This window comes from Pelodiscus sinensis, chromosome 5 (assembly GCF_052426305.1).
Source record: "Pelodiscus sinensis isolate ZL-2025 chromosome 5, ASM5242630v1, whole genome shotgun sequence".
NCBI classification, from domain to species: domain Eukaryota; kingdom Metazoa; phylum Chordata; order Testudines; family Trionychidae; genus Pelodiscus; species Pelodiscus sinensis.
This window is the reverse complement of record NC_143056.1, coordinates 132,762,994-132,776,856: the sequence shown is the minus strand read 5'-3', so window position 1 is coordinate 132,776,856 and position 13,863 is coordinate 132,762,994. Positions and strand designations below refer to the sequence as shown.

At 48.3% G+C, this 13,863-nt stretch overlaps 1 protein-coding gene across 1 annotated transcript; it reads left to right on the top strand.

Moving 5' to 3' along the window:
* Positions 1–6,313: 6,313 nt before the first annotated feature.
* On the top strand, positions 6,314–8,130 carry LOC106731570 (olfactory receptor-like protein OLF2). The gene has a single exon (XM_014570572.3). It carries the CDS (start codon positions 6,752–6,754, stop codon positions 7,688–7,690), a length of 939 nt encoding a protein of 312 aa, XP_014426058.3. The 5' UTR covers positions 6,314–6,751; the 3' UTR covers positions 7,691–8,130.
* The last annotated feature ends 5,733 nt before the right edge of the window (positions 8,131–13,863 follow it).

Genomic DNA, 13,863 nt, shown 5'->3' with positions numbered 1-13,863 from the left:
TGTCGGCACAGCGTGGTAGTCTAGACGGGGATCATCCGACCCCAAATCCCTTTGTCGTCAGATCCTGTAAGCCTCATTTCACAAGACATAAAGGATCTGACAACAAAGGGATCTGGGGTCGGCTGATCCCCGTCTAGACTACTGTGCTGTGCCGACAGTCAGTTGATCGGCACAGGGCGGAAGCCATTTTGATGTAAATGAAGCAGTGATTATTTAAATCGTCACTTCATTTCCTTTTGCTGAGTACACTCATCTACATGGCTCTGTCGATGGAGCCATGTAGTCTAGACACACCCTCTATTTCACAAATGAGCTGAAGCACAGAGAAAGTTAATATGCTGCTTTAAGGCTACACGCGAGGTCTGCAGTAGTCAGGAACTAAGCCCCAAATTAAAGAGTTCTAAACTAATGCTCTCACTACAGCTAGATGATCGTTCCTTCTCCTGACAATAAAGGCACAACTTAAAAAACAACGAATAGTGCAGCAGCACCTTGAAGTCTAACAAAACATGTAGATGGGATCATTCGTTGTTTTTTAAGTTTTTCCCCCTCTGAAGCAATAAAGGAACAGCTGTGTAAAACATGAACGTAAAAGCATGGCAAAACAGACCCGCTATCTCTTCATCAAGTTCATAATCTGCTGATCATTATTCTGGTAAAAATGCGTGTGGCAACGTTATGTAAAATTAGAAGATTCCGCTTTATAATGTATTGAGCTATTTCAAGTTGAGAAAAGCAGGGACAAAGTAGTTCTTAAGGACACATGCCTCAGGCATGTGTCAACCAATTTCAATTATATCTCATCTGCTGAAGAGGCCATTCTTGTGCAGGAAGACGGGTGTAGGTGAGAAATCTACATTCTGATAAACAAACCGCTGGGATTTTCTGTTCCCTCAGACTTTGTTTTTGATGCCATGAACTGACAAAAAGGGAAGGATAGTACCATTCAGAGAACTGCCTTTGCTTCTCATTTCTCTTTTGCAAGAATCATCTTCAGCCTGAGGTTTTAGAGACAATCGGAAATAAAGTGAAAGAAAGTTGGGCTGGAGGGGTCTGGCTGAAAGGCATTCAGTAACACTGCAGACATAAGTGGCAAGATAAATCTTTGCTTGAATTCATTAAGCTAGTCAAGTTAGCTATTAGTTGAATTTTATATTTCATTTCCTTTATTTCCAATTCTCTGACTTCCTATTTGTATGTTTCAGGGGGTAGCCGAGTTAGTCTGCACAGGATAAACTTAAAAAACAACAATGGTCTGGTAGCACTTTATAGACTAACAAAACATGTAGATGGGATGATGAAGAAGTGGGCTGTGCCCATGAAAGCTCATAATACCATTGATAGGTTTTGTTACTCTAGAAAGTGCTACCAGAACATTTGTTGTTTTTAAGTTCATCATAATTTGTAATCAAAAAGAACATTTCTGTAGTCAGTAAATGTGTTTTATTGCTTAACTGAGGCCCGTGTATTTTTGTATTGAAATAGCTGAGAACTTCTAATTGAGAAGAAGATTTGCACAGGCCATTTTCTATTCATAAAATGATGGCTTTTGTATGAGTTGATGTTCCAAGAGAGTGTTGGACAGAACCAGGCATACATTCCAGTCAGCATCGCTAGGCCCTGCGATCTTGAGTTTCTTGGTCTCTGCTGTCAGGCTGAAAAGCTGCCCGAGTAGGAGCCTAGAGATTTGTGCGAAGTTGCATTAAAGAATGAGGGATTTGGTCGCCATTCTGTTATCTGTACAATTTTCACCCGTTTCTCTGTTGCCATTAGAAGGAAAAAGTCTCAATGATGTAGAGCAATATCTATCATCCACTAACTATGGGCTTTGTTCCTAGCTCAATGATGGGCCTGTTGGACAACCTTAAATCAAGACAGTTGCTTTCTCTGTGATGGCAGCGATTACAATAAATAGAGTAAAGTTTGCAAGGTCTTCAGAGATACTACATTGTTGACATATAATGGAGCTGAAGCTGACCTTCATGGCAGCTGGTTTGGGAGTTTTGTTTATGTATGGTTTAATTGATCTACCTCGTTAAATGCAATGTTATGATAGTGTTTAAGTCAGTAATTGGAAGAAACAAAATGGAGTCTGTGATCCTTGACCTAGGGATCCATGTTGGATCTCCTCAGGCACTAACCGCTCAGAGACCGGTCTAAACCGGATTTTCCGGCCAACTGGTCATGAGGTTTCCATTCCCCTCAGGCTTTCCCCGCTCTTGTGGCTTTGCAAGGGCTGAGTTGCCTCAGCCTCAGCTGCTGTCCGCCATAATGGCAGCTCCACCCCCTGCCAGCCAAAAGCAGCCCAGCTACAAGATCCAACTGCAGCTGCTGGCAGGAAGAGGGGATTTTACCAACCGCCCCCCCCCCCACAGCCTGCCTGTAACCCCCCCCCAGCCTGCGGCTCCTCTGCACCCCCCAGTGCAGGACAGGACATCGTAGGACTCCCCAGCGCTTCTCCCCAAAGACTCCAGACCAGCCTGAGGGTAGCAGGTCCTAGGCACCTCCCCTAGCGCCACTGCCAGTCCCAGGAGAGAAACGTCACTGAACTCAGGGCTTATTCTTACCATTTTAAAACTCAAGGCCAAAAGGGGTTTGATGAGGTGGGTCTGGACTTCCAGCCCCTGTTTGTGCTGTGTCTGTCCCCAGTTTGGTTTTCTGTTTGTTATAACTGCATTGGGTCATCTCCCCATTTCTCCCTCTTTTGCAATTAATCCCTAGAAAACATTAAATCTCGTTTGCACCCGAAGATCACCCCATCTTTCTTCATTCCTCCTGCACAGGAGGAAGGGGAGGGAAGAAACAGGATCCATTTCACTGATTAATTCATGGGTGACAGACCTGGATAGGGGACTGATCCTGTGCATCTGACAAGGGCACCAAAGGGCATTTGGAACCGTGTTTGCTACCTGCGCCCTGGGGGTAGCAGTCTCCTCCTGGCCATTTGGGGATTTAACCCTCCTGACAGTGCCCCCTCCTCAGACGGTGCCTCACCACCATCACTTCTGCTCTGGATCTACCTGACTGTGATCCACATTGTTCTCCAGATGGCAGTGACCTCTTCTGGACACAGCACCCCACTCAGTTATCTCCCCACGACTGGGGAGCCGACAGTTCTTAGTTCTGTCACTTGCCTCATTGGCCACCTTCACCCTCAGTCCCCGAACTCAGGGACAAACAACAGTCCGGATACCAGCCACCCCCTCATTTGAAAGTGGAGTGCAAAGGAGGGGGACCCAGAACTGCCTGCTTCTCTGGGTTGGTCAGCAGCCACCTACTGCCCGTTTTCCAGCATCTCCCTGTTCTCTTCCCTAAAATCACACCTGCTTCCTTATCCCTGTATCAGGACTTCACTCTGCCAGTCACTCAGGTTGTAGCTCCCTTCCCCTCCCCTGATTTCCCCCACCCCTGCTATGGATTTGGTACTCCTCTCCCGGCAACCAACCCAGGCAGCATTCCCGGGAGCCTTTTGCTCAGCAGCCCTGCTTATAGGGGCCATCCTGGCCCTGATTGGCTGCTCCACTAAGCCTTCTCCCTACAGCTTAGCTCAATAAGCCCTTGTCAGGGGGTTCACACCCCAGTGTGCCTCAGTGCCCCCTGACTGTCCTCATATAGCCCCTCTCAGGGCAAGTTACAGTCTGTACGGGTTGCTCATCATCGGCAACAATGTCGTATATAACTGGCCCTTTAAGCAAGGCCGAGTCCACAAAGCAGTTTATAACTGTTGTAGCGGGGCGCACCCCAGGTAGGGAGACCTGGGCCCACCCTACTCCACCGGGTCCCAGCCCAGGGCCCTGTGAGTGACTTGGTACTGGGTCACTCCCTCGGCGGCCGTCCAGCCGAAACGCACTGAGGTTCTTGGGCCGGGAGGGGCGACTCCCGCTCCTGCCCTGGGCTACTTCCTACCTGGATCCCCAGGGTTTCCTTCCCTGGACTTGCCCGGCTGGCTGCGATCTCCAGGCCGGTGTCCCCTCGACAGGCAGTCTCCGGTTGGCACCAACTTGCCTCCGCCTTCCTCCGGCCTCTCCTGGGGTCCCTGGCAACCGCTGAGGGACAGCTCCCAGCTCCCGTCCCTCTACTTCGGCTGTCTCCCTCCAAGGAGCTCCTGCTTCCCCTGCAGTCAGCCCTCCTCTGGCCTTCCATAAGCAACCTGTGCTTCTCTATTTATACAGGCCAGCTGGGCTCTCACTTCCCTAATGGGTTCAGCTGGTTTCCACAAGCCAACTGGGCTGCCCTAGATAGTTGCCAGCTGGGCTCTCACTGGCCCTAAACCGCTCCAGCTGGCCTCTTTCTGTCTAGCCCCGGCTCCGGGCCTGAGTTCTGGTCTTAAAGGGCCAGTGCAGGGCAGGCGCCCTGTCACAGCCCTCTTCTGATTGGTTTGTGTGCCGCCTCCCCAAGGCACCTTAACCCCACTTCCACTAGTGTGGTTCAGCCGCACCACCACAAAACCTTGTCAGGACATACACATTTTTTGAATCCTACTGAAAGGCACATAAGTAGACTTGCCCCCGTTCAGAGATCGGCAAGCAGAGGCAGAAAAATGTAAGGCCCATTTTTTACATAGGTCTATAGGCTCGCTGAATCCGTGAATGCTTTCGAAAATGTTGCCTCTGGACAGACCCCTTCAACAGGTTCGTTTCTGCTTTGCAGAGAAGCAACCAAATAAGTAAAGGAGATAAGATGTTGGTGGTCACTTGCTGAGCTTCTCTGGTCATCATGGGTGTGTCTACATGGCACCATTATTTTGGGAGAACTAGCGTTATTTTGAAATAACAACGTGAGCATCTGCACAGCCATGCTGTTATTTTGAAATAATAACAGCTGGCTTAATCTGAAATCTGTAAAACTCATTCTATGAGGAATAATGCCTGTTCTGAAAGAGCTATTTAGAAATAAGGTGTGCGTAGATGCTCCACATGTGTCCTCCAAAAACTATGCGCCTATCTGTCCTATTTTGGGAAATGACACAGTAAGAGAAAGACACAGAATTTATCACAGTCTGTGATAGATAGATAGATAGATAGATAGATAGATAGATAGATAGATAGATAGATAGATAGATAGATAGATAGATAGATAGATAGATAGATAGATAGATAGATAGAGTGGATGGATTTTTAGGATTTTTCAAGAAATTACATTTCCATGGACATCTTTCCCATCTCAGACCACTGCCCGTCCCCTCCACCCCCAACTGTGGCTGTGGGATTCTGGTGCAGAGGAGTTCAGAAAGAGAAGAGACTATGGGTGTGTCTAGACTACTGAGTTTTGTCGACAAAAGTGGACTTTTGTCGACAAAACTATACCTGCGTCTACACTACCGCTGAGTTCTGTCGACATAACGTCGACAGAACTCAGCAGTTTTGTCGACGCTGGTAAACCTCATTTTACGAGGCATAACGCCTTTTGTCAACAGAGTTCTGTCGACAGGAGGTGTTATTGCCTGTAGGGTTGCGTCTAGACTACAGAACTGAATGTGTCTAGATGCTCTATGTCGACAGAAGTTTTGTCGACAGTATCTGTTGACAAAACTTCCGTCAACAAAACCCTGTAGTCTAGACGTACCCTATCATGCATCATGGGGGATGGAGTCCAGCCTGGGAAACAGGCCCATTGCAGACAATATTGGGCTCTGGTAACTGAAGCACCACTGTTGTATTTCTGAGGGGATCTATTGTGTTTTCAGACAAAAGCTTTCAGTCTCCACAAACAAAGCCTTTGCTGCTCAGCTCGACACAGTCCCAAGGCTGAACTTTGAAAACAGAAAGATGAAATAGACGCCCTGTTGTACTGTGTAACTCTGGTAGAAATTGCATCATTTAGTAACACAGGAGGAAATAGTGCGCTAAATTAATCCCCAGGAATGAGTTTCACCCGGGATGAGTTTGCATCACTCAGTAGCTTAAGGTGTTGTGCCTCTTGAGATCAGTTATTCCCAGTTACTTCAGGGAGCATGTCCCATGGATCACAGCTCTGGGTATAAAGTTTCCTGAATACTCAAAACTGGCACTTTCTTTCGATAGGGAAACACCACATCTCTCTCCTCAAAAGGTACGTGCTATTGTCTTGCATCACAGTCACACACACATACAGACAGCAGGGCCGTATAGCAGCTACTGAATTCACGACACACAGCACTAAAAATCTCAGCCCACCCTTAGCTATAGAAATAAACCATGTGATTGTAAAAATAGACAATTACGTAGTCCCTGAAACCTCCGGTTTCCACTATTTCTCAGGATTTTCTTACAGAGCACTGAATGAAAATGCAATTTCAGATGCAAATAAGCTTTATTAGCAGAGCACACAAGCTTTTCCCCAAACAGAGAAGCCCAGCCACAGAGCTCCCCATTCCCAAAGAGGGGAGAGACATTGACTCTTGTTTACTTTCACTCCTTCTTGAGCGAATCAGATCACACTGGGATATTTTTCATCCAGATTCTCCCTCAGCAGAGTAAGAAATCTCTGTTTGCTGCTGAGATCAGTGAAGAGGAATGTTTGTGTGTATATGTCATGATTAACCTGCGTGTTCTTGTATGTTTACCGTGTGTGCATTGTATGGAACAATTGTAATGACCAGCTGTGAACATCTAGTCCTGAAAAGTAAGTCCATACCTAATTTTATACAGGTGTCCATTGAAAAACTGATCACCACTTTTCTTCACTTACTTCATTACAGTGAAGGGACAGATTCTGTGAACCAGTCCACACACCCACATCACTGTAGCTACCTGATCTCGGCTCAGAGGAGATGGAAGAGGGAAATCACTCGGTGGTGAGTGAGTTCATTCTCTCAGGTCTCTCAGACAGTGCAGAACTGCAAGTTCTCCTGTTTGTGTTGTTCCTACTAATTTATGTTACCACCCTGGTCTGTAATGGGGGGATGATCTTCTTAATCACAATTGACCCACAACTACACACCCCCATGTACATTTTCCTCAGGACTTTGTCTTTTTCTGATTTCTGCTGTTCCACAGTAATCGCCCCTAAGATGCTGCAGATTTTCTTAGCTGAGAGGAAAAGCATTTCCTACATTGCCTGTGCTGTGCAAATGTATTTTTTTCTCGTTTGTGTAGATATTGAGTGTCTCTTGCTGGCTGTGATGGCGTACGACCGTTATGTGGCCATCTGTAACCCGCTGCTCTATAGTGTCACCATGTCCAGGCAGCGGTGTAACTTGCTGATGGCTGGGGTGTTTGCTGTAGGGTTGGTGGATGCGTTGATACTCACATGTTGTACATTTCGGCTGTCATTCTGCCGCTCCAACATCATCAATCATTTCTTCTGTGGCATCGCCCCATTGTTGCCACTCTCCTGCTCTGACACCCGTATCAATGAGATTGTGATGTTTGCTTCTACATGCTACACTGTGGTGATCACGACTGTGATTATCCTCCTCTCCTATGTCTGTATCATCTCCGCCATTCTGCAGATCCGCTCTGCCGAGGGCCGGCAAAAATCCTTCTCCACCTGCACCTCTCACTTGACCGCAGTGGGCATGTTTCATGGCACCCTTATTATTATGTCTTTCCAGCCCACCTCCAACTATTCCATGGACTCCGACAAAATAACCTCCGTGTTCTACACGCTGGTAATTCCCATGTTGAACCCCCTCATCTACAGCCTGAGGAACAGGCAAGTGAAGGGTGCTGTAAGGAAAACAATGAATAAACTCCTAAAGAATTCCTGAATTTGTTCATCCCAGTGCAGGTTGAGTGATTGGGAGTGGAATTAGGAGAATTTAATTCCTAACTCATTGTAATGTCGTCTAGTCGAGCTCACGGTAATATAATTGATGTTATTATTTGTTTGTTTGTATTCCAAGAAAACGTTCTTCCTTAACTGAGATCAGGGCTTTGAAACAGGTGCCTCCTTTTACTGGAATAATAGCATAACAATTTTACTCACACACAAACTGCCTGTAACACCCCTAGCCTGCAGCTCCTCTGAACCTAACAGTCTGGGACAGGACATCATGGGCCACCCCAAGGCTACACCCCAACGGCTCCAGACCAGCCTGCGGGTAGCAGGTCCTGGGTACCTCCTGTCGCGCCACTGCCAGTGCCAGGAGAGAAAGGGCCAGGTACGTAGGAGTTTTCTTGCCATTTTAATCACTGACCAGTGGGGTTTGATTTAGCGGGTCTGGGCTTCAAGCCCGTGTGTGGCTGTCACTGTCCCCAGTTTGGTTTTCTGTTTGTCGCAGCTGGGCCAGGTTCTGTCCCCCATTCAACCCCGTTTGTAACCAGTCCCCGAGCAACCCCCTGCTCTGTTTGCACTTGGACATCCCCTCCTCTCTCTGTAATGCACCTGCCCTGGAGGGAAGGGAGGGATCCACTTTCTTAAAGGCCGGGGTGGGGAACCTCAGGCCCGGGGCTGGAAGTGGTCCCCGGCTTTTGTGGATCCAGCTCCTGGGGCTCAGGGCTCCCCCCAGAATTGGGCAGCCCATGTTGGTGCTCAAGCCCCTCTTCCACCCCATGTCAGGGCTGAAGCACACAAAATCTACCAGCCTGCACCCCGCTAGGTTCTGGTGTGTGAGGGGAATGAGGGGGGGGGGGTCTTTCCCTTGCTCAGTCAGGGGTCACATCAGTGAGCAGTTGAGGGATTTTGCTTCTCTCTTTTGTGTGGTCCCCCAACTGATTTTTCTGTGGGTCAGCGACCCTGCCCCAGATGTGGGCTGCTGACTTTGATGCACCCTACACCAGAGGGAGGAAACAGGACCCACTTCAGCACTTAATTCATTCCCAGGTGACAGGCCCTCATGGGGGGCCAATCCTGTGCATCTGGCAAGAGCACCAAGCAGCATTTCTAACCGTATTTGCTACCTGTGCTCTGGGGTTAACAGACTGGTGACTTCAGCAGGACCCCTTGGGAATTAATTTTTCAGAGACCTGACGGGAATTTGTTTAGTTCATTCATGAATAGTGACAGACAGCACCATGCCCTTGTGTGTGAGGTGAACGTAGGACTGTCTTTCCCATTGTGTAGTAGCCAGGAACTAGATCACCAGGTATCCCTGCTACAGAAACAGCTGGCTCAGACCTCTAGGGCTACATGTCCACTGCAGCTCTTTTCCGGGATACTAGCAGTATCCCGGATAAGCAATGCTGCATCCAAGGAACGCGTCCTCATTTCCGAAAAAAAATTCGGAACAGTGAACTTGCTCTTTCACCATCCCTGCAAACCTCATTGTACGAGGAAGAAGGAGTGTGTCAAAAGAGGACGTTTTTCTGAAATTTGGTTCCATGTGGACAGAAATGCCTCTTTCGAAAGACTCAGAGGGGTAGACGTGTTAGTCTGAAATTTCCACTCCATGCATCTGATGAAGTGGGTCTTTGCCCACGAAAGCTTATGCTCCAACACTTCAGTTAGTCTATAAGGGTATGTCTACACTACCCTCCTAGTTCGAACTAGGAGGGTAATGTATGCATACCGCACTTGCTAATGAAGCCCGGGATTTGAATTTCCCGGGCTTCATTAGCATAAGCGGGGAGCCGCCATTTTTAAATCCCCGCTGCTTCGAACCCCGTGTAGCGCGGCTACACGGGGCTCGAACTAGGTAGTTCGGACTAGGGTGCCTATTCCGAACTACCGGTACACCTCGTTTCACGAGGAGTAACGGTAGTTCGGAATAGGACCCTAGTCCGAACTACCTAGTTCGAGCCCCGTGTAGCCGCGCTACACGGGGTTCGAAGCAGCGGGGATTTAAAAATGGCGGCTCCCCGCTTATGCTAATGAAGCCCGGGAAATTCAAATCCCGGGCTTCATTAGCAAGTGCGGTATGCATACATTACCCCGCTAGTTCGAACTAGCGGGGTAGTGTAGACATACCCTAAGGTGCCACAGGACTCCTCGCCGCTCTTTCAAAAGAAAAGCAGAAAAAGATACGAAAATTGTGAACCGCAATTTGAGTATCTTTTGCTGACTTGTCTTCCTGGTCTAGACATAGCCTGAGTGTGAAAACCAAAGGGATCGGTTGATTCAGCAGCAAGTCGCTGAGTTTGCAGGTCTCCCAACTGGAGGGTTGAAAGAGTTGACACAGCGAGTGGCCGCAGCAGAACAAGATGCTGAGATAGAAGCAGTGGAGGTGCAGGAGTCTCAAGCCGCTGTGTGGCAGCTGTTAAAGGAGGCTTGTAATAAAATGGCAGGGCCTAGCAGGTATGGTGAGTGCCATAAGAACATAAGAATGGCCATACTGGCTGCATTCCATGGGGACCATGAGAGGTCAGATGCTGACTCTGAAAATGAGAGTTCTCCTCCAAAATACTCAGAGGGCACTTTGGGTGTGTCTAGACTACAGGGTTTTGTCGACAGATACTGTCGACAAAGCTTCTGTCGACAAAGAGCGTCTAGACTACATTCAGTTCTGTCGACAAAGCAAGCTGCTTTGTCGACATAACAGTGTGGACGCAAAGGACAGTTTAGATGCAATAATGCCTTCTGTCAACAAAAGGCGTTATTCCTCGTAAAATGAGGTTTACCAGCGTCGACAAAACTGCTGAGTTCTGTTGCTACTCATGCCAACACACAGGGCTGGATTACCCAATAGGCAGGCTAAGCATGTACTTAGGGCACCAGCAAAGCAGGGGTACCAAAAAAAATGAGATTTTACGGTATAGTATTGTTTTAATTTTGAATTACATATGGGGGGCACCATAATCTTTTCAGTGCTTAGGGCCTCTTAATCTGGCCCTGCCAACACAGCAGTAAAGAATCAAATAGCTGCCTTCAATAATAGAAATTTCAGGTTCCAGAGAGGTAGAAAGTTCAAGGAGAACCAGCCTCCCCCAGTGCAGACAAGCTCTGACTGCGAGCAACTACTAAACTTCTATGGTTTAGAAGTACAGGGGAGGGATGAAAAGAAATGAAAATATTGCTAATAAGTTTAACTAATTATGTGTCATGGGAACAGCTATCAAAACAGAAGCTAACAGCTGAGGACATAGACTCATAGAACTCTAGAACTAGAAAGGGAGCTGGAGAGGTCATCAAGTCCAGTCCCCTGCCCTCACGACAGGACCAATCACCTTCTAGACCATCCCTGATAGATGTTTAGGAAACTGGCAGCCTGTGAAAGTGGCAACAACAGTAGTTCAGCAGAAATAGCAGCATCTACTAGCCACGTGGTCATCTCTGTGGGCAACAGACTTCGAAGGAGCTGAGGTTCCCAAGACCCCCGAGTGGTGGCCCCCATTGCAAATGAAGACTGGGGTCATCCCACCGTGAATCTAACTGTTCAGGGGAACTTCGGCACTATTACGCAAAGAACTTTGGTGGACACGGGGGCCTCCACCAACTTATGTACCAGAGACAATTCGATATTAAGGAACATCCCCATTCAGGAAATCAGATCATTAAAAGAAAGTTCTTCTTCACACAGCGTGTAGTCAACCTGTGGAACTCCTTGCCAGAGGAGGCGGTGAAGGCTAGGACTATAATAGAGTTTAAAGAGAAGCTAGATAATTTCATGGAGGTTAGGTCCATAAAAAGCTATTAGCCAGGGGATAAAAATGGTGTCCCTGGCCTCTGTTTGTCAGAGGCTGGAGAGAGATGGCAGGAGACAAATCGCTTGATCATTGTCTTCGGTCCACCCTCTCTGGGGCACCTGGTGCTGGCCACTGTCGGCAGACAGGATACTGGGCTAGATGGACCTTTGGTCTAACCAAGTACGGCCGTTCTTATGTTCTTATGTTCTAACATCACACAATGGGAAACAGAGCTTAACACCATTTACCCAAGAACTCACAGGAGTCTTGGGCCCTTTGTCCATCCACAGATCCATGGGATTACAGGGTCTTGATGGATGTGGCATTCTGGGTATGGACCGCCTATCAACATGTAATGTTACAACAGACTTGCTAAGATGCAGGGCTGAAGATGGAGAAACAGAGAGCATAATCCCAGCAGCCCGTCAACTCAAAGCCATAACGGCAGACTCTAATGGCGGGGTGATCCTCTGCTTCTGACAAGGACCCTGAGTGGCACTTCAGCCTTGTTTGCTACCTACGCCTGTGGGGTAACAGGCTCCTGAAGGCCATTGTCTGATTTAACTCTCCAACAGTGCAACCTCCTCTGACTGTACCTCACTAGCATCACCTCTGCTCTGGACCCACCACACTGTGACTCACACTATTCCCCAGACAGCATCGACCTCTTCTGGACACAGCGCCCCACCCTGTTATCTTCCTCCTACTGGGAAACTGACCCTTCTTAGTCCTGCCACTTGCCTGCAGCCCAAGGTTCAGTCCCTGAGCTCAGGAGCAAAATACAGTTTGGATACCAGCCGCCCTCCTCATCTGCAAGTGGGGTGTAACTCTGTGTTGGGACTCAGAGATGCTATAGACATCAGCCACCGCCCGTCCCTTTTCCAACATTTCTCTTTTTCCTTGAGTCACTTCCCTAAAGCCAGAACCCCTTCTTTATACCCATATCAGGGCTTCGGTCTGTCAGTCAGGCTGCAGCTCCCTTTTGCTCCCGACCCACCCATCATGGCCAACCATCCAGGCAGCATTCCAGGGAGCACTGTGATCAGGAGCCCATCTTATATGGCCCAGCCTGGCCCTGATTGGCTGCTCCACTATAAATCTTTTCCCTACAAGCTGGTTCAATAAGCCCTCTGCTAATTGTCTGGGTTTTATGCAGCCTCCCCAACGCTTCTTAATCCCCCTATGTGGGTCAGTCCCATCAGAAGGCCATATCAGGATTTACACATATTTTTGAACTCTATTAAGAGGCACCTAAGTACTGCTACTCCCATTCAGAGAAGGGCAAAAAGCAGCAGAAAGAATTTAAAGGCCCACTTTTTTATATAGGTCTGCAGGCTCAAAGACTTAGGGTCTGTCTACACTCCCCTCCAAGTTCAAACTAGGAGGGTAATGTAGGCATACCGCACTTGCAAATGAAGCCCGGGATTTGAATTTCCCGGGCTTCATTTGCATAAGCGGGGTGCCGCCATTTTTAAATCCCCGCTCGTTCGAACCCCGTGCTGCACGGCTACACGGGGCACGAACTAAGTAGTTCGAACTAGGCTTCCTAGTTCGAACTACCGTTACTCGTGGAATGAGGAGTAACGGTAGTTCAAACTAGGAAGCCTAGTTCGAACTACCTAGTTCGTGCCGCGTGTAGCCGCGCGGCACGGGGTTCGAACAAGCAGGGATTTAAAAATGGCGGCACCCCGCTTATGCAAATGAAGCCCGGGAAATTCAAATCCCGGGCTTCATTTGCAATTGCGGTATGTCTACATTACCCCGCTAGTTTGAACTAGCGGGGTAGTGTAGACATACCCTTAGTGAATGCTTTCAAAAATGTTGCCTCTGGACAGAGAAGAAACCAAATTAACAATGGAGATGAGATGCTGGTGGTCACCTGCTGAGATTCTCTGGTCAGCATGTGGCCTCCAGCAAGCAAAATCAGTGAACCTATCTGTCCTATGTTGGGGTATGTCTACACTACCCCCCTAGTTCGAACTAGGGGGGTAATGTATGCATACCGAACTTGCTAATGAAGCCCGGGATTTGAATTTCCCGGGCTTCATTAGCATAAAGCTGGCGCCGCCATTTTTAAAAGCCGGCTAGTGCGAACCCCGTGCCGCGCGGCTACACGCGGCACGGACTAGATAGTTCGGATTAGGCTTCCTAATCCGAACTATCTGTACACCTCGTTCCACCTCGTTCCACAAGGCGTACAGATAGTTCGGAATGGCTTGCTAGTTCGAACTATCTAGCCCATGCCGCGTGTAGCCGCACGGCACGGGGTTCGAACAAGCCGGCATTTAAAAATGGCACCGGCTGGCTTATGCAAATGAAGCCCGGGAAATTCAAATCCCGGGCTTCATTTGCACGTTCGGTATGCATACATTACCCCGCT